This window comes from Lytechinus variegatus, chromosome 11, assembly GCF_018143015.1.
Source record: "Lytechinus variegatus isolate NC3 chromosome 11, Lvar_3.0, whole genome shotgun sequence".
Lineage (NCBI taxonomy): Eukaryota > Metazoa > Echinodermata > Echinoidea > Temnopleuroida > Toxopneustidae > Lytechinus > Lytechinus variegatus.
Window position 1 is genome coordinate 9241750 of NC_054750.1, and position 22298 is coordinate 9264047.

The 22298-nt window shown below is 36.2% G+C and overlaps 1 protein-coding gene across 1 annotated transcript; it reads left to right on the plus strand.

Moving 5' to 3' along the window:
- Positions 1–1947: 1947 nt before the first annotated feature.
- Positions 1948–7966, plus strand: LOC121424490 (melanocortin receptor 4-like). The gene is made up of 2 exons (XM_041620197.1): positions 1948–2271; positions 7248–7966. The coding sequence occupies exons 1-2, from the start codon at positions 2065–2067 to the stop codon at positions 7932–7934; spliced, it is 894 nt and encodes a 297-aa protein (XP_041476131.1). The 5' UTR covers positions 1948–2064; the 3' UTR covers positions 7935–7966.
- The last annotated feature ends 14332 nt before the right edge of the window (positions 7967–22298 follow it).

Here is a 22298-nt window from a genome sequence, read left to right on the forward strand (position 1 = left end):
TAAAATTCAAAATCTGATGGGGGCCGTTTCATAAAGCTGTTTGTAAGTTAAGAGCGACTTTAAGTTTAACGACTGGTGAACCCTTCTTATCCGCGCTAAACCATCGCCAATGGTGTATACCATCTACCAAAAAAAGGATCATCACCAGTCGTTCATAAAGTCGCTCTTATCTTGCGAACAGCTTTATGAAACACCCACTGCTCTTTGATTTGATCCATTATTCACATTAAACGGTCAACTAATAGTAGTGTCTGAAATAATGCTTACATCGAGGTATCGGCAATTTACGTGTTTCAGAATTACGAACCTTCAGAATAACGGATCTTCGGAATTACGAAGCGTAATCACACGGCTAACAAAACGCTATATGCATGTTGATCGTCCACAAAATGATGTCCGGTGAGTCCGACATTCTGTCTGTAAAAAAGTCTTCAATTACGAACCTTCAGAATAACCATAAGCGTCGGAATTACGAATGCATGCGGATAACTACGTAATTGAATCTGTGAATAAAAGCCGGGATACAACTTCATACAAGCATTATTTCAGAGTGACAGACAAAATGGATCGACGCATCTGATGCCCCTGATATAATAAGAGCTCTGTTATTTCATGCCATTTACTGTGAATGAGGTATCCAGTTATTAAGTGCACATTTTATCGAACTTTTTAGACATGTGATATTCTTTCAGAAGTTTTGATGCCGCCTACCAAGTGACTCTTCTTTGCTTATTTTTGTTTTTACTCGCTCATGAGTAAATAAATGAGCGTTACAAGGGTAAGTCATTTGTCAATACTGTATTTGTTTTTAAGCTATAACATATTGATTGTGTGCGTGTGTATATTATGTTGATTTTTGTTCACTTACTATATGTGTAATTGAGCGTATTTTTGTTGATTCGTGATTTTGACACCTATCCCCCCCCCCCTTGAAAAAATGGATCGACTATCCTGATATATATTATATATACGTGTTACAATGGACGTGTTACCATGGAAGATGGCCAAATACTTCTTTGTCATTTTCATCATTACAACGACATAATTATTTTAATTATTTCAATGCTGCACAAGGAAAAATTGTATGGAGGTCGATATAGGCTGTATTTTCAAGCGAGGGCAAACGAACAGTACGAGTTCCATGTCCGGGGAGGGGGGGACACATGCATTGCAAGACTTAAACGTGTCCAACCTGTCCCTTCATCCACACAGGTATGTCTACACACCACACAAAACATTCTATCATGCGTCATAAATGATTATTTCTTTGCATCATTTAAGCACTCGTATGCTCTGAATGTGAAAATTACCAAATAGAGTAGGCCTAATATGTTTTTCATTCTGCAATACACGCAACATACAATTGCATCACTGTATTTGTTTTGCTTTTGAACTACTTTTATCATGATAATGAAATATCAATAAATTGCTAAAATTAAGCCAATCAGACCTGTGTATTTTTTATTATGATTTTGGGATGTTTTGTTAATTTGTATTAATAGTGTGTGTGTGTGAATGGTAAAAAATGGATCGCAAGTTTCTATTTCTCGTGTGTATAAACACCGCGTATGAACAACACATCTACAAAGAAAATGTGTCGCGAGAGAGAAGGGGAGAGGGATAGCAAGGTAGAAAGTCGACATTCAACCTGTTCAGGAAGTAAAAATATATAGATTAAATTAGAGGTAGGGATGCACGATGGAAAAGAGGATGTTTTAACCGTCATCACTGGTTACGTAATGCATAAGTAAACCAATCGCGTATGACCAACGCCCTTTTGGAAAAATCGTCTTTCATGTTTATCTTTTATTTTCCGTTTTCTATCAGCAGTGTAACCTCCTTTTTATTACCGAATCCCATATGTCAGTTCTCCATTCTTCAGTCAAGGATTCTACAAGTAGAACATTTTTAAGAGATGGTGTTTGGGCTGAATGTTCCATTAACGATTCCCATCTTTTCGGCTCTCGGCATTTCTGTTCTCTCGGCGCCTTTCGTCGAGATTCTAAATTTTTAACCCTATTCTCTATTGAATATCGTGTTTTAAGAGGGGAAACAATCTTCATTATGGATCGAACCGTGTTTAACTCAGTTCTCCTGAGCATCAACGGTCTCGGTGTTGCGTTGAATGCTGTCACAGTGATCGCAATCTTAGCTGTTAAAAAGTTGAGAACTACACAGAACATCTTTACCCTTAACATCGCGTTGTCTGACATGGCAGCCGCTCTCATGAGCTTGATCATAACATTCCTCAATATGTCCTTTATTGCACAGGTAAGGAATATAATCTTTGTATTCAAATTTTGTCAGATACTCTTAATGAAAAAAATTAAAAAACACTGTTTTTGATTTATATATCGGAAGACACCAGAGAAGTGTTGAAAAAATACCAGTTTAGAATCAAACAGATTGTTAGTTCAATACTCATAGGTTATGCTTTAATGCCGATCAGGAGCCCATGATACAAAATCTTTGATTGATTGATTGATTGATTGATTGATTGATTGATTGATTGTGTTCTTCTGCGTCCATAACATTCGTATAATACATTTTCCATAATATAATAAACATAATATGTTAGCATTTTTGGCATGAATCATAAATAAAGTGTACTAAAAAATAATTCCAGACAAAAATGATTAACTACCAAATTATTATATGATATTCACAATTTGCAAGAGAAGGATTGTCATCATAGGGAGATTGCTTGAAAAAAATGACAATCCCAAACTAAAACTAATTAAATTAATACATTTATAAAGTAGAATGGGCATATATTTTCAATACGAAACATCAATTCATGCAATATTTTTAGTATGAAGATGAAGATGATTAGCAATGATCGTAGAACATAAAACGATTGATTGCATTGACTAAAATGTACAATCAATCGTGAAAATCAAGCGTACGATTACTTTTGTGTTACGGTACACGGGTATTAGCTAATTGCCAAATCGATGCCGCTTCAACACCCCCGGATGTTTTCCGATATAGTTACAAGGCTGGTGTTAAATTTACACCGGTGTTTTGCAGTGTATGCTTTCGATGGATGGACTTAATTCATATTTTGAATTCTACCCATACACAGAAACTAGAATGTTTTCCATAATTAGTGTGGTATAAATACAAAGGGAATTAGTGTGCTATCATTTAAGTGGACCTACATTACATGTATATCACGTGATTTAAAGTTTGAACAGTTCCGTTCCGGTAAATATAGCTAAACGAAAAAGTGAAAACAATTTTTCATCTGTGATATTTGTTGAGTCTTTCTTTAAGATTATTTTTTAATCAAAATAATCCAAAAACAACTTAAAACTTGTTTATTACTAATCTACAAGAACTATACAAATTAACAATCAAGGATGGTCACATGTGATTTTAATTTTACTGATGTAGAAATTTGTAAATTATTTGGATGTATCAGGAGTACAACTCTTATAAGAAAACAAAGGGAAATATCACTTTATGCTTTTACATGGAGTAATATAAGAACATTTGATGAGATTTGGTTTCGTGGGAGATAATTACTGCTCGTTTTGGTGTACAAAAACTGAATCGTACTTTCATATACTCATGGATTGCATAAAAGTTAAACCTCTGTGGCAATGTTGTATTTATCAGTTTTGTTTAGTTGAATTGAGAGCTTTGAATTGGAGGGAAATATTCTCAGGATTACTTGGAAATTCTTGGAGAATTAAATGTGTTAATTCTGTTATTTTTTTTTATTAAATATGCAATTTTTAATTCCAGAGCTGAAGGCCAAGTACCTTCATACATTAAGATACAAAAATATATTACAGGTTGTATAGAGGAAGAAAGTTGCCTGGCAACGAAGTCAGGCAAGTTGTGTAGGTTTACATTTACAGAAATTGGATGAACTGGAGGTGAAAAGAGATTTGAATGTTTACAGGTGGATGGGTCCAGTGTAGTGCGAGTGTGAATCCTGGTGTGAATGTTCATGTTTTTTTTTACTAGTTCTTTTCAATTTCCCCTTCTATTGTACCAATAGGCCTATGATTTGCAGGTTCTTTTCTTTCTGTATCCTATTTTGCGAAAAATTTAACGTTCATATGCAGATTTGTATATATTAGGTTTGTTTACGTGTGCATGGTAGGTACCTGTGTGTGATTCATTCATTCATTTATTTCCATTAAAATACATATATATACAACTAAAAAATGGAAATATCAAATCGATTAAAACGATACAAAATAGGAAATGTAATATACATAGCATACAAATAATAAAGTACAAAATAGAATTAAAAATAGTGGAAAGGGTGCATCCGTAAAAGCCAATGAGGCTTGATAAATTGGATGCACCAAAACGCACAACAATCATTATTACATGTATACAGGCTTTGTGAGAGGGTTAAGGTGGGTGTGTGTGTGTGTGTGTGTGTATAATGTAAAGTTATGTTGAAGCTTGATGTAAAATGGGATGCAATGATAGTACATGTATGTTGATATCTCTTTTCCTGCAAGTCATTCAGTCATTAGATATTAATTATTATTAAAAACATATAGGGTTGGGGGCTCCGTTTAGTGAGTTTGTTTGGGGTTTTAGATATAAAAATATTTTTTAAAGGACAAGTCCACCCGAACAAAAACTTGAATTGAATAAAAAGAGAAAAATTCAACAAGCATAACACTGAAAATTTCATCAAAATCGGATGTAAAATAAGAAAGTTATGGCATTTTAAAGTTTCGCTTTATTTCACAAAACAGTTATATGCACATCTCGGTCGGTATGCAAATGAGGAACTGATGACATCACTCACTCACTATTTCTTTTGTATTTTCTTACATGAAATCTGAAATATATTTATTTTCTCGTCATTGTAATGTGAAATGAAGTTTCATTCCTCCCTGAACACGTGGAATCCCATTATTTTAACATTTTATGCTTCAGGAAAGGAGGTCCTAATCGTCGAATTCGTAAAAAATGAAATATTGTATAATTTAAACAATAAAAAAACAAAAGAAATAGTGAGTGAGTGACATCATCGACTCTCTCATTTGGCTGAAACTGGCTCGTTCATATAACTATTTTGTTAAAAATAAGCGAAATTTTGAAATGTCATAACTTTCTTATTTTACATCCGATTTTGATGAAATTTTCAGCATTGTGCTTGTCTGATTTTTCTCTATTGATTCAAATCAACATTTTTCTGAGGTGGACTTGACCTTTAAGGAATTTCATTCCATCCTTATTTGCTTCAGGGTTTTTTTGCATAACCTTGCTGATATAAAATGAAGATTTGTAATTGTTTTGTATTTATCTTGAGAATATGTAATCCATTTCAATGAAATCCTTAATAAAACATGTTGGAACAAAAAGTGTGTGGGGGTGTGATGGTGGGTGTGAGTGTATGTATGTGTGGGAGTTTGGGTGGGTGTGTGTGTGTGTGAAAGAAAACAATGAAGAGAACAATAGTAGGCGTAGCTTAAATCAATGTTCCCCCGAGCTACCTGCCCTTTTGGAAAAATCGATGATGCTGAAAAATGTCTCTGCCGGGAATCGAACCCGGGGCCCCAGCTTGGAACGCCGTGCCTTAACCACTAGACAATACACAGAGATGGGTTAGTGACTATAGGTCGACCCCGATTCGACTGACCGTCAGATAAACAGACTTTCGACACTATGATACAAGAGTTATCAATTAAAGCTGTTATCCATGTATAATTTCTCACATTTATAAATAATACACTTTGAAAGAGGTGCGAATTTAGCACTTGCCCCGGGCGCCGTTTTCCTAGATACGCCACTGGTTAAACAGTGCTCCTCTGCAAAGTGGACCGGGGACTTTTCAATAAATCGGGACACTGGCGTACCTATAGGATTTTCCAAAGGGGTGGGGATAAAAAAGGTCTTCAGGTTCATTGCATTTTTACTTTACAAATTATTAATTTGCGGATCAGTTGTGACTCGTCAGAGGGGCCGGGATACGTCCCCTGTATGAGTTGTGACTCGTCAGGGGGGGAGTCTGGCCCACCCCCCGTTAGGTACGCTAGTGCATCGGGACCACGGAGTGGAATAATCTGAGGACTTTTTGCAGTAACCTTTTCTTGCAATTCAATTTTGAGTTTTTATTTTTATTGTAGTTATAATGTTTATTCTTTTGATCTGGGTTTTTTTTTTAGTAATACGCTAATACATGTATATGCCATTTTTATTGATGTATTCTTTGTTAATATTGTAAATATTGATTTTTATATCAGGGCTACCAAGGACAGTAGTTTGTGTAGCTAATGATGCCACCCTGGTTGAATAAAGTGAAAATAAATAAAAATGAATGAATTTCCACCAAAATATCATCGAATTCGGTCTCTGAACAAACACGTAGATTGTTGCCGATATACGGTCTGATATAAAGTCGGAAAGAAGAATTATCTTCTTAACTAATTATTCTTTCTCCCATCATTAATGAAACAACAATTGCTATCGTAATGACTTATCGAGAAGTGTTAGCATTCGAGTAGTGTTATCTATATCGAGTGGTGTTAGCTATAGGGAAAAAACGATTAATTTTAATTCTAACTAGGTGGTCCGGGCTGAAAATATGTACATATTAATACATAGAGTAGAATTCACTGAGCAACATGCCGAAAATTTCATCAAAATCGGATAACACATAATGAAGTTATTGAAGTGTAGCAATATTTTGTGAAAACAGTCGTCACGAATATTCATTAGGTGAGCTGATGTCACATCTCCACTTTCCGTTTTCTTGTGTTATTACATAAAATCACATTTTTTCATTATTTCATACTTGTTTGAATAATATATCATATATAATGAAATAAGTTGCAGCAACAAATATTGAATTCACTAAATCAGTTGCCAATCCAATTTTTCTAGTTCTTGGAGCGAAAAAATGAATAAACCTAATTTCATATAATAAATACAAAAGAACAAGTGGAGATGTGACATCATCAGCCTACCTAACATGCCTAATGAATATTCATGACGACTGTTCTCACAAAGTATTGCTACACTTTAAAATTCAATAACTTTGTTAAATTGTTATCCAATTTGGATGAAATTTTCGGCAATTTGCATGCTCAGTGAATTCTACTCTATTTATTAAGCTATACATACTTTCAGCCCGGACCACCCCTTTAACGGCGGCGCGCATGTCTAGCCTATATTTTTGTCTACCTTAAATCCTCACATGTTTGATATCGACACATTCGATATTTAAACTAAATAAATATATGTAATTTTCTTATCTTTCGTAAACACAGCCTGTAGTGGTATCAGCTCTCCTTAGTGTGGCATATACAACAGGTATCCTCAGCACTCTTGCGGTGGCTTTCCATCGTTTCATCGTCATCAAACTTGATCCTTTCAACAATCGACGCCTCGTGACAAGAGCCCGTTGTATCATCACATCTATCGTGTTCTGGTTGATGAACTCGGCCATCTTTGTTACCATCCACTACAACGTACTGGAGAATAGTCTGCTGGGTTTTATCACCCCTATCGTAATACTAGGTTCTCACATAGCATCGGCTCTTTGTTACATTATCATTTATTTTGCCGTTGCGGCTAGTGCGCGTAGAGCTGGTATTTCGGCCCAACGTGCTAAACAGAATGCGCGCATTCTCATCACATTTGCACTGGTGGTAGGTACGAATATCCTTTGCTGGGCTCCTGGGTGTATCTATATTATCATATTGTATACACAGCCGAGGTCATCTTGGGGGAAGTTGGGTGCTATTCTCATCCAAGTGTTACGCTGGTGGCTCATCAGTGCGAATTCGGTGTTAAATCCCATCATATACTGGTCCCGTTTATCGGATTTTCGTAAATTTCTGAACAAAATATGCTGCTCTAAGCCACTAAGTGGCGAGGGGCAAAATCCAAGTTCCAATTGGGAGGGCAATGAAACTAAGAACACAGTGGCTAGCGTTTCAAACACCAAAATGTAGACTAGCACGTAATAATATCATCTTGTGTATATCAATATACACTGCATGGCGCGGCCATGCAGCATGTGTGTTTATACAGTAAATATATTACTCTTGTCAAAGTGAAAACTGTCGTGCATGCATGTATCTAAGTATTCATTAAGATTTCAACATGGTCATTAATGTTTGATTTATGTACAAAATATCTACGAGGAAAGATATCATATTATGTCTTTCGTGTCATTTATTTCATTCATTAATGCTGAGGTGATTATCAAGTCCTACACAGCAAAAACTGTGGTGTTAACCGATGTACATAGAGGACCACACCAGTTGTTTTACACCGGTGTTAAATTGGTGGTGTTAGTTTTACACCCATAGGTGTTATTACAACACCTTTGGTTGTTATATTTACACTCTTTGGTGTTATGTTCAATCTCTAGGGTGTAGTTTTAACACCTCAGGGTGTGCTCCTCTATTAACACCAACTTGTGTCAGTTTTAACACCACAGTTGGCAGTGTATATTTATAAAGTCCGATTATGGAGAATCACCTTTCACACTCTAAAAAACTTAGAGCCGGTAAATATTACCAAATATTGGGTAGAAAGGGAACATGCATGTTTGCTGGGTATCCCCCTTATAAAAATCGCCAATGGTATTTGAATGGTGCCGAATGGTAGTTGAATGGTGATCTGAATGGTAAATGGTACGCGAATGGTATTTAAGTGGTGTTTCAATGGTAAGTTCTTAATGGTAATTGGTAGTTTATTTAATGGTAAATGGTATACCATATACCCAATGGTGTCTCAGTGGTATGTGTCTAATGGTATGATTAGTATGATGAATGGTATACCACACACCCAATGGTGTCTCAGTGGTATTCAATGGTGTTTCAGTGGTATGTGCTTGTAATGGTATGATTGGTATGATGGATGGTATACCATTTACTCAATGGTGTCTCAGTGGTATTCAATGGTGTCTCAGTGGTATTCAATGGTGTATCAGTGGTATGTGCTTGTAATGGTATGATTGGTATGGTGAATAGTATACCATACACCCAATGGTGTCTCAGTGGTATTCAATGGTGTATGAGTAGTATGTGCCTGTAATGGTATGATGAATGGTATACCATACACCCAATGGTGTCTCAGTGGTATTCAATGGTGTCTCAGTAGTATGTGCCTCCATAATGGTACGACTGGTATGATGAATGGTATACCATATACCCAATGGTGTCTCAGTGGTATACAATGATGTCTCAGTGGTATTCAATAGTGTTTCATTAGTGTGTGCCTCTAATGGTTTGACTGGTATAATGAATGGTATACCATACGCCCAATGGTGTCTCAGTGGTATACAATGGTGTCTCAGTGGTATTCAATGGTGTCTCAGTAGTATGTGCCTCCATAATGGTACGACTGGTATGATGAATGGTATACCATATACCCAATGGTGTCTCAGTGGTATACAATGATGTCTCAGTGGTATTCAATGGTGTCTCAGTAGTATGTGCCTGTAATGGTATGATGAATGGTATACCATACACCCAATGGTGTCTCAGTGGTATACAATGGTGTCTCAGTGGTATTCAATGGTGTCTCAGTAGTATGTGCCTGTAATGGTATGATGAATGGTATACCATTCACCCAATGATGTGTCAGTGGATACAATGGTGTCTCAGTGATATTCAATAGTGTTTCAGTAGTATGTGCCACTATAATCGTATGATTGGTATGCTGAACGGTATACCATGTACTCAATGGTGTTTCAGTAATATCCATCACCATCCTCTCTTTTCCCCTTTGTTTCCTTCTCGCTTTTTGTTTCTTGGTAGTGAAAATTGAACGGCAGAAATGTAGCTCCTCTATCGTACGGTATACTGTTCGTTTTTATTTTAAACTACGTTCTTCATATTTTTATTTTCAAAGTTTTATTCTATTTAATTTATAATCATTTTGCTTATTTATGGCCGCTTTTTATGAAAAGAACTATATCTGGAGTGTTCCAAAAAGATATTTGCAATTAATCCGAAGATGCAAATTTACAGGTTATATACATTAATTTTATCTAAAACATATCAATTTGGATTTTTTGATGGAAGAAACAATAAATCAGTTGCAAGTTTGCAATGAAAAGTATGACTTTCAATTGATTTTGGAGTGTGAAATTGATTTTCGTTCGATTGCAAGTTTCTTGCAATGCCCCATATTTTGCTCAAAATAAATTCACTGTTGGTTGTCTTGGTCCCCCAACCTCTATCAAATTCCCATCCGCAAACCCTGATATGGTCAGTCTGCAACGTCCAAATTTAGCCCCCTCCGAACCCATTTGTACGCTACTATAGCTGCTTCCAATCATGAATTATTCCTCTCTTTTTTTTTTACAAATGATATTTTCAAAATTCTAATTCTATTTTTAGGCCCTAATTCTTTCTCACGGACGGCGTTCATAAAGAGGAGAGCTATTCTATAGGCCGGTCATTACTTGATTGAAATGATTTATCCATATTGTCTTGCTCCCCCACCCCTATCAAAATTCCCTGCCGCCATACAGGATATAGTACAATGTAACAGAAAAGAAATATATACTGAATGAAATCTCAATTTCAATCAAAACAAAAGCAAATTAAAAGGGAAGAGGAATGAGTAAAAAATATAAAAAATATAAAAAAACCAAAAAAAGAAAAAGGCAAAGAAGAAAAGAAAGAAACAGAAAAGAAAAAAAGACAACGAAAATAAAAAAGAAAGAAGAGAGAGAAAAGGAAAAATATGAAGGGATCGAAAACTTTCTTTCATAGATTCCAAGATCCAAGGAAACAGTGGCAAAAATTGATCTCACGCCATCATGGTTTCCATCCCAGAACCAATCGAGAGGAAAAAGAAGACACCCCTGATTTGGTTTAATTCACCCCCACCCATATCGGGATGTGTATTTATCTTGGCGAAGAAGTCCCCTCCCCCAGATTTGGTCATAATTTATCCCCCCCCCCCCATATGCGTTGGCTAGCGGGGCCGCTTGGCTGCTTGCCAGGTAGCTCTATTATTCATGTTGTTCTCGCACGCACGCGTGCACGTCTAACCGCCAAGTGCAATATTTGAAAAAGAAAACTCGATCTACCGGTACTACCGTTTTGCCGTTGATAAGTCCGTCGATAATTCATCAAAAACTAAAGGAACACGGGTCAGATTCGGACAGCGACTTCAAAGTCATTTGTAGAAGGCTAAACAGTAAGTTCTATAACAATTTTCTTTGATTTATTTATCAAATTGTCTCAAAATGTTCGATGTCGTTGTACTGCCATGACCACTGCACTGCCACCGTCACTGCCCCGTGTGTGCTGGCCGCTGCTCTACGGGCTGGGACGTGGCTTTGATGATAGGGAGTGCTTATGGTTTATGCTTTGTATTTGCTGAGTTTAGCTCGGCGAGCATTGAATAGTAATTCGCTCATATTGCCTGATGTTTATTGTCAATGTTTTACAAAAACCATCTCTGAATACATTGAATTCATGAATGAATGATTTGTTAATGCTAATGTCAAGACTGTCAAAGTTTTAATTGTGATAATGTGAAATAGACTGTTACTGCACAACGTTAATTCACTGAAATTGAAAACTTGCTGACAAATATTGCTTTGAAATTAGGCCTATAATTTGTTGTTGTTGTTGTTGATAGATGTTGGTAAATGAGATAAAATGGAGGTGAAACATGGTAAGGGTCCTAAAGTTTAAAAAATGATAAAGGCTACGCAGGCCTATAACTTAGCTACACCGTACACACCACTCATTGCACATACTATTTCAATGGTAAAATGTGCACTTTGTGTGTGGAACTGTGACTGGACGGAGTGACAAACGATTCCTATTCAATTTTTCGAGGAATTATGCAGAGAAAACTGGCGCTAATGCAGTTTTGCACCGGCCGATTACCAGCATACCTCATCACCAAAACTTGTTCCCAAATGTCATGACAGGTCCCTCAGTCACATTTCGATGTTAATATACCCAACGCTTTTCAAAATATTGGGAATGACTGTATTTAGTCTGCGATCTCGACGTCGTTGATCTAATCCGTAGACATCACTTCGCGGATCGCTCGGATTCGCTGTAATATTTATATGGACTGAAGTTAGCAACCAAATCATGCTAACATGTGGCGAACAAACTGCCAGCATGCCGCATGCGAATATTTTGATCGCATAACTTCGGTCCATACCAACATGACGGCGAATCCAAGCGATCCGCAATATTTTGAAAAGTGGTGGGCATATTGTGTATTGATCTCAAAATGTGTGTAGACAATTCTGGTGGGGAGTTTTGCTCGAAGTTGCATGCACAACGAACAATTGTCCATAGACTGTGTACAACGGATAGATCGTCTCCGCAAAGCGATTCGAAGACCGCTGATTGGTCAATCGCGCAGATCACGTCATGACCACGTGGTCCCAAAAATAATTCCTTTGGACTGCGTGCGGAAGTATCGATAGCGATATCCGGTGACGTTGTGTACGCGGTAAATGGTCTTGGTTTGTGATCGGATCGCTCCGGTATCGATCGAAAATTATCGAAACTCTGCAATTTCATGCATATTCACGCGACGCTCCGAAACCCGGAAGCCAATTGACTTTGTGCACGTTGCGATAGACTCTACAAAAGGGGGACACTTGTGTAAGAAAGCCACATTTTTATCAAACACATCGACTATTGCTCTCAAGGTGGGGGCACAGGTCAAATGTGCCCACTTGGATCTGCTTCTGCGATTGTCAATACCAGAAAATTGGAATTTATGTCATCGATTACCCTCCTTTTGAAAATTGCTGCTCTAGAAATTTGATTTCAGATGACATAGCTATTACTAGAATAAAGCATGCACAGTTATAATACAGCCTTGTCTGAACTACGCTGAATACTATCACATTTCCTTATTTTTATCCTGAATTCTGGGCTGGTAATCAGAGATCCATGAAAAATATCTTTGACATTAAATTTCTAAGATCATTCTTTTTCTATTACTATATCAGTATTCTATTTTTGTTTGTATCTGCACATACATGCAGATTTTACAACACTCAAATTGATTTTATTTCATTTTCAAAGTTTGGACGACGGATACACTGGATGATAAGTTAGATGGTCCAGCCTTATCTGGGAATGACACGACGGGTGTTGAACACAGAAAACGTGCCGTGTACAAGAAACAATTGGAGTTTATGAAAGGTAGGTGTGTAAGAATTTTCTTGAGTAGAAAAAAATTGCAAAGCTTCATTAGATAAAACAGATTGTATTCCTGCAGTGGCATAGCTGAAAAAAAAAACCTTGTCAGGAATGGTAAAAAATCCTGAGAAAGGACAAATGTCATCCCTATTTAGAGGAGCACACGTCTTTTGTGACACCCCCCCCCCGAAAAAAAATCAGTATGTTGGCTGAGGGGGGAAGGGTGGACACTTTCCCCAGGTATTCATTTGTTGTGGTATTTGTCATCATTGGGGCAACCTCCCATTAGATAATTGTCTACCCATCTATGGTTAAACATAAATTTATTTATATTTTACAAAATGTTTTGTTGATATTTGTTAATTGGTATCATTCAATTGAATGGTAGATTATACTGCAAATTTCTCGATATATAAAAATATATGAACTTCTAAAGAAAGCTTACACACACGACAAGCATTCATATTTTGAACCCTTAGCTAATATACTGTCCTTTGCATTGTTTTCATCCAATATTTCTTATTGCAGCTTCAAGGAATTAATCCTGCCGGGTACCCATTCACTTCATCTGGGTCTAGTGATGCACAGTGTGGATGAATTTCGGGCTGAAGGAAAACACACCATGGCTAGGACTCAAATTCACGACCCTCTGTTTGAAAGGTGAGAGAAAGAACCACTAGACCACGACGTTATAAACCAGCTGATGTCATATCCCCACTTGTTCTTTTGTATTTTATTACAAGAAGTCGCGCTAATTTACATTTTGTCCTCCGAGAACTATAAGAAATGGAGTGAAAATTTATTTCAAAGACATGTCCACCCTAACAAAAAAGTTGATTTGAGTAAAAAGAGAAAAATCGAACATAAAAATCGGATGAAAAATAAGAAAGGTATGACATTTTTAAGTTTCGCTCAATTTCACTTAATAGTTACATGCACATCCAAGTCGGTATGCAAATGAGGGAACTGATGACATCACTCATTCACTTTTCTTTGTTTTTTAAATATGAAATATAATTTTCTCCTCATTGTCCAATGAAATAAAGTTTTATTTTTATTTTTTTATTGTCAAATCTGTAAAAATTGAAATATTGTACAATTCAAACAATGAAAACAAAACAAAAAGTGAGGGACATCATCGATTCCCTCATATGCATGTGGGTAAATTGTGTATATAACTATTTTGTGAAAAATAGGCAAAATTTCAAAATGTCATAACTTTCTTATTTTGCATCCGATTTTGATGAAATATTTTGCATGATGCTTGCCTGATTTTCTCTGTTGATTCAAAAAAACCTTTTCTGTGGTGGACTTGACCTTTAATGTGAAGATATGCATTGCTGGAAATAATGATATGATACTTGGGACATATCATACACACATGTATGAAAATATGAAATAATTATTTCATTTTATACAATAAGCCTAACAAATATTCCTGACGATCATGTGTTCATTGGGTTAATTTTTTACCAAAATGTTGTTAAATTTCAAATTCAATAACTTTGTTATCAGATTTTAATGAAATTTTCAGCATGATCCTTTTCTGATTCATTCTCTCCCTACCAAAATCTCCCCTTTTCTCATGCTTTCTTTCTATGGTCCCCTTCATTCTCCTTATAACTATGTTATATGTAAAATGTAACCGGTCGTCCAACCAATTTAATTGAAGGGCTATAGGTACTCGAGACTGAAAGCTATGTGATATAATTCAAAGTGTACATCAGACAAACAAAAAACACTGAAAATTTCATCAAAATTTGTTGAGGATTAACGAAGTTTTGACGAATTAAAGTTGTTATTTTTTGGTAAAACTGTTCTCTGCAAGTCCTCATGAATATACAAGATCACAATTTATATATTTTTTGTATTATATGAATTCAAATTTTGTCCAAGCTCGGTTGTAAAAAATTACGATTGACTACTGATTTACTGTGTAAGACAATAATCATATTATTTCTCACACATTGTTGAGTTATTCATTTGATTCAACACAACAAAAATAGAAAAGAAATAAGTGGGTATCTTGTATATATCATTTTCTATATATTTTGCAAAAATGGTCTCTATTTTTCTTCTGTTTTTTAGTGTTCCAAATTGAATAATTTTCTTTCCCTATTTTCATTATATTTTCTTTCTATTTGTGATATATTATTTATTTCTTAATGTATCATTATTGTATTTATGATAAACTTTTGGCGTGTTTCTACAGTAAATCATTAAAAACAGTTTATCTTTTCCGGACACGAATAACCTTATCATTCTTAAACCAACCTGTTTCTACAGACCTAATAATCTCATTAATTTGCATTTCGCGTCGCAAATACGGCGGAAATTGGAAAATTCAACCTATAACCTCACATTGCATTTTGGTATGTCAAAAATTGCATCTCGTTAGGAAAATTTTCAAAATTCATGGTAGATCTCACTCATTGTAGCAGGTACACATTTTTCGCGATCAGCTGGAGAGATAAAAAACGGCCAGAATATATGTATACTGTGAAATCGCACTTCTTGGTTCAAGCACTTAAGCCAGACACGTATGCTATTTTGCCCCGTGTTTTTACAGAAAAGTAAAACGGATTAACATGGCAATAACCACCTCTCAGAGAGATGGTTATGAGAAACCGTATTTTGCGCGATGCAATTTATCAATAAACCGCATCGCGTCTGTTTCTACAGGAAAGTTATCCGGGATTCTGGATACTTACTGTAGGCGGGTAATACCTTTTAACAATTCTATGTAGAAACATGCCATTGATATATCTTTTTAGGTGAAAAGAAAAAAGAGACCAATTTGGGAGTACTATTTTCCCCCCTTTTGGGGATATTTCATTTCCTCTAGGTGTGGCACCCTTTATTCATTTGGCCATGTGAAGGCTATCACACATTTTGAGTTTAATCTTCGAAATTTGGTGTTCATTAGTTTGTTGTCCAAACTCTGTCTTACATGTAAATGTTTATAGGAAGATTAACATAATATTTATGTGGAGTGCAATCATTGATCTCTTGTGGAGTCGCACAGTCACATGTATGCATAATATAGTGCTTTTATGCCATACCTGTCAATACTCTTTTGTACTTGAACTTATTAGTAAAAAAATGTTTATTAATGTCGTTGAAATCAATTACACACAACAGATTTAACATCAAGTTTATTGTATTACAAGTATCAGGTTTGTATGCAGAACAGTGGTTTTGCCAAGTACTCAATCCATGTAAAAAGCAATATGAGAGAACAGGTTTATTCTTGGAAATGTTAGTCTTCATTTGTTGTGTTTTTCAATCAAACTCTGTCTTGATGCATGTTTATTTTTAGATAACAAGATTGACAGAGTATAGATATCAACGAGTAGCTAAGTCATATATATTAATAACTTATGTGCTTTAATTATAAAGTCTATACTTGTGAATACTCTGTGCCATTTATGCTGTACTTAAACTTCTTATAGTAAAAACATTTTATTGACGTTCTTGAAATAAGTAACTGTTTTCATTTTTTTCTTGTGTATACTTATTCCATTATTAAGCCTACCACTAACCCCTCAGATATGCTGTTCACCATTGGTCTACCATTCACTGTACTTTATTGGCGTACTATACATTGCACATCGTTGTTCTACTGTCTACCATTCAGTGTAACCATTGGTCTACCATTGAATTTACACTTGTGGTCTATAGTGTATGACCAATGGTGTTATTTGAATGGTTGACTAATAGTATAGTGTGTATGACAGTGTTGTATGGTAAATGGTAGGTCAATGGTGTGCGGTGTATGGTAAGCCAATGGTGTATGGTAAGCCTATGGTGTACGGTGAATAGTAGTTCAATGGTGTATGGTAGGCCAATGGTGTACTGTAAATGGTAGGTCAATGGTATACGGTATATGGTAGAATGGTGTAAAGTGAATGGTCAATCAATGGTGAACGGTGTGTGGTGTACGACGAATGGTATTTGAATGGTGTATGGTGAGTGGTGAATGGTACACGAATGGTGTACTTTGAATGGTACGTGAATGGTGTACAGTGAATGGTACGCGAATGGTGTACGACGAATGGTAGTTGAATGGTGTATGGTGAGCAGTGAATGGTGTACGGCGAATGGTGTACAGTGAATGGTGTATGATGAATGGTACGCGGATGGTGAATGGTACACGAATGGTGAATGGTACACGAATGGTGTATGTTGAATGGTAGGCGAATGGTGTATGGTGAATGGTGTAAGGTAATTGGTAGGCCAATGGTGTCCAGTGAATGGTGGCTGAATGGTAAATGGTAGGCCAGTGAATGGTGGCTGAATGGTGAATGGTGGTCAATGGTAAACCTGTCTATAGTGGCCATATGGTAGATCAATGGTGAATGGTGTTTGATCAATGGTATATGAATGGTAAATGGTGCTCATGAATATGGTAATAGTAACGTCCGAATTATTTAAATTAGTTTGAATGGTATACCATTGAGGCTTGAATGGTATACCATTGATGGTATACCATTGGTGTATGGTGGGTGCTGTGCGAATGGTATTCCAATGGTATATCAATGGTGTATGATAAATGGTAGTCAATGGTATACCATTCATTTTTTTTATAAGGGCCCCCCCCCCCCCCCCTCCTCATACTGGGAAAAATGCATGTTTTAAGAGTAAATTTCAACGCAATATTGCGTTTACCCAATTAATAAATAAATTATGAATAATACAATAAATAATTAATAAACATGCATTTCCCATTTTACCCAATTATTGGTTAATTCCCTACTAATCTGTGAAAATGCATTTCATCATTATCATCACTCTAATTTTTGCTGTTATTCTTTTCTTCTTATCATCATTTACCTTGTTTAGATTTTCTCGCTGGAAATATCAGTGGTTCAGATACTGTAAGGGACCTTGGAGTTATTATTGATAACAACTTGACCCTTAACCAGCATATCAGAAATGTTTGTCGTTGTGCATCATGGGGTATTTGTAAGATAGGGAAGTTAAGAAAGTATCTTGATAAATCATCTACTGAACGTATAGTACATGCCTTTGTATCATCCCATTTAGATTATTGTAATGCTTTACTTGCTGGTTTACCTCAATCTAGTATAGCCCCCCTTCAAAGAATTCAAAATACTGCAGCTAGATTGGTAACCCTCACAAAGAAATTTTGAACATATTACCCCTATTCTCTACTCCCTCCATTGGCTTCAGGTTCATAATAGAATTATTTTCAAAATCATCCATGGTCTCGCCCCATCCTACCTTCAAAATCTTATCTCTCTCTGTCCCTCATCCTCTGCAACTCAACGTCTCCGATCTTCTTCTACTGCTCACCTTCGACTATCTCTAGGACCCCGCACTTTTACCCGTTATGGAGATCGTGCTTTTTCTGCTCTTGCCCCTAAACTCTGGAACAATCTCCCCATCTCCATCCGTAATGCATCCATAGGCGGCGGAAGCGGGGGGGGGACGTGTCCTCCACCTAAATTTTAGGTGGGGGGGACGGTCCCCCCTAAAAAAAATTTTTGATAACCTTTTTTTTTTGATAACCTTTTTTTTTTTTTTTTTTTTTCTTGTCAATTTTTTTTCCTGCGTCCCCCCCCCCCTCTAAATTCACGTGGCCACCCCTGAAATGTGTGTTGTCCCCCTCCCCCTAAAATTTAGGTTGATGACCTAATTTTTTTTTTTTTTTTTTTTTTTGCTTGTCAAAAATTTTTGGGGCGCTTGTCCTATTTTTTACATGTGTCCATCCCAAAATTTCTGGTGGACACCCCCTAAATTTATTTGCTTCCGCCGCCAATGAATGCATTCACTGTCGAATCTTTCAAAACACTCCTCAAATCTTACCTCATTAAGCAGTCCTCTTAATTCCATTTCCTGTTCTCTCTCACTGTATTTTGCTACTTCTTTTTTCTCTTTCCAATGCGCTTAGAAACTGTTGTATTATAAGCGCTATATAAATGTTAATTATTATTATCATTTTATCAGTATTTTAATATCTTTATAATCTATCAATAACTGGTATATAAGGAGTTGAATTATTTTTGTGTGTGCCTGGCCGCATTGCTTGTATACAAGCTACATTTATGACTTATACATTTAGATTAATTAATGTTACACTATGAAAAGTATGTCTGGACAATACAAATAAGTTAAGAATATTTATGATATTGTATATTCTAGGGGACTTGTAAGATAATACAAAGTAAAATAATTATAAAAATGTAGGCTCACTATAGGTGAGTGTTACACAACATATCATTAGTTAATTTTAGGTTTTCTATCCCAAAAGTATGAAAGCGTCGAGGCAAATTCAATTAAAATAATAAGGAAGTAGAGAAACACAAAATCATATGAGATAAAGGTTACAAGGAAATAGATCCTTGTTACATAACAAAATGCTTAAAAATAAACCAAAGCCCAAGTATTTTTTCATACGTGATAAAGTTAACACCGCATATTATATATGTAGCTTAATATATTTATGACTTATACATGCATGTAGATAATGTTACACTAAAAAGTAATTATGTCTGGACACCTGTACAAATATGTTTAGAATATTTATGATATTGTATACTTAAAGGTACTTGTAAGATAATTCAAAGTAAAATAATTATTAAAAATGTAGGCTCACTAAGAAAGAAATATGTGTGAATTTCAGGCTTACTAAAAGGCATCGAAGGAAATTCGATTCAAATAATAAAGGAGTAACGAAACAAATATTCATACAAGATAAAGGTTTACATAGATCCTTGTTATAAAATAAAATGCTAAGTCTATATTTTTTCTAACATTATATAAAGTTAACACCATATTGTACATGTTTTTATCAATTAACATCTTATAAATTAATGTTTAAAATGTTTTTGTTATTATAAACGTCGAATTTTTGTGTTTTTTTAGATATTTGATAACGTCTGTAAGAAGCGAAAAAACACACACGTGATTATTTGATTATACTTTTTAAAGCAGTTCCTTAACAATCGCACATTATACATCCTTTGGCTAACATCAGTAGCTTGGATTGTGTACCTCATCATTAAGACAGGCACCGGTTTAAATTATCGCCTTTTTCTTGGTCAGACACTTGTTTTGCACACGTCAATTTGATGTATACTTATTAAGAGTTTTTCATGGCTGTGAAAATTGCGGCGGTTATTATGAGTATGTGTTTTGAAAAAGAACCGAGGAGTAATGTTTTGGAAATGTCGAAATCGAATATCACAATAGTGCCCATTAGTGACCGTCGAAATCGAATATCACATTATTGCCCATTAGTCATGTTAGTGACCACGAGTCAGCATCGTGTGCCAACTAAAGAATGTTATAAAACACTGAATTATCTTTGACGCATTTCTTTTCTGACATCTGTTTTATCAAAAAGGGACTTATTATAGTTATTATAAACTTGCGTGTTTGTTTGCTTGATACAGTATTCATAAATGATCAATAAATGTATGAGGAAAGTCAAGGGAGTGAGTCATCGAGAGAAAGAAAGAGAGAGAGATAGTTTCGGAGGGAGGGGGAAAAGCAAATGGGGAGAGCTAGGGTAGGCTGAAAGATGGAAGAGAAAGAGTCAGAGAAACAGGGAGGGGAGAGGAATTGGGATGAGAGAGGTGGTAAAAGAAGGAGAGTGAGAGGATAGTGCAGGGACCGCGGGACCGGGGAAGATGGGGACTTCACCCCCCCCAAAAAAAAAAAAAAAAAAAACACACACACACACACAATTTCCAAACCGAGTACAAAAATGTAAAGATGACCATCTGTGATTTTTTTTTTAGGCTAGGCCAGAGAGAAAAAGACACACACACACACAATTTCCAAAACCGAGTACAAAAACGTAAAAATTGACTGCGGTTTTATTTCAGGCTAGGCCAGAGGAGGTGAGAGAGGAAATTATGATCGGTTGGCGGGGAAAGGTGGTGGCAGGGTAGAAGGGTAGAGCTAGGATGGTGAAGGGAGGTGGTGGGGTCAGCTAAAGAAGGTGAGAGAATGAGTATATAGAGAAGTAGTAGAGAACTACTAATTCCCTAATCCCAGACATGGCCCCGGAAATGGGAAAGACGAAATTCATTAAAGGATTCGATATAAGGTTTCGTAATTGTATGTGTTTGCCCCATTATGAATAGGCTATTTCTGTGGAGTCCTTTTACTGATCATGGAATCCGGGGGGGGGGGGGGCATTCAAATGTATTACTGTACATATGCGTGGCCAATTTTTTTTCCAAATACCTCCTCAACGAGTTTTTCTTTGTGTGCAAAATAACCCCCTGAACAAGTTTTCGCGAGCTTCATTTACACATTTTGGCCCATAAACAAGTTTTTCTTCTTGCTAACAATCAACAAAACTATATTCATTTGGTAGTGCATACCCCAGTGCAGATAGGGTTAAAATACCACAATCGGGAAGAACCTGAACACTTTTCAGAAAAGGCCCCGGGGAAAAAGCCCGGTAGGGCCAATTACATTGACGAGTTGATACCATGCGCGACCCAAAAAAAAACACGTAAAAAGGGAGTTTTCAAGATAGGGTACGTTACATACGTAATAAGGGTGTCAAAAACACTAAAATAGATAAAATTTAAATGGAAATTTAAATAGGAAGCTATGTGTTTAGGGTCAAATTTGCGAGGGTAAAAAGACTAAAATGTTATATAAAGAATATTCTTTTTGCCCCAGGCCAATAGTCAACACTACGTGTTTAGAGTCCGATTAGCATGAGGTGTGGGAAGTGGGGCTGTACTAAGCCCAATAATGTAGGTAAAGGTAAAACCGACGTCCGTGACATTAAAATATCGCTGTACTTGTTTTGGTAAAAACTTTCCAAGGGTATATCATTTTGTTTCCAATATACCTATTAAGGGAAAGGTTTCACACGCCAATACTTGTTAAAGGGTGCATTTTTAGAATATGGACAAGTCTGCTTTTCGAGACCCCATTGTCGCGCATGGTATCCACGCGTCAATGGAAGTGCCCTTTCCCGGCCCCTGGGGAAGCTTGGGGGAACATACCCTAAACACATTTGGCTAGTCTTAAAGAAAAAAAAAGCTTTGGAAAAAAAACATACCGTAATACGTTTGACCCCGCGATTGACAATTGAGAAAAAAGAAGAGGAAAAATAAGAGGAAGAAGACGGGTGAAAAAATGAGATGAGGGGAAACTCATGTCACTGTATAAATTTTCGCT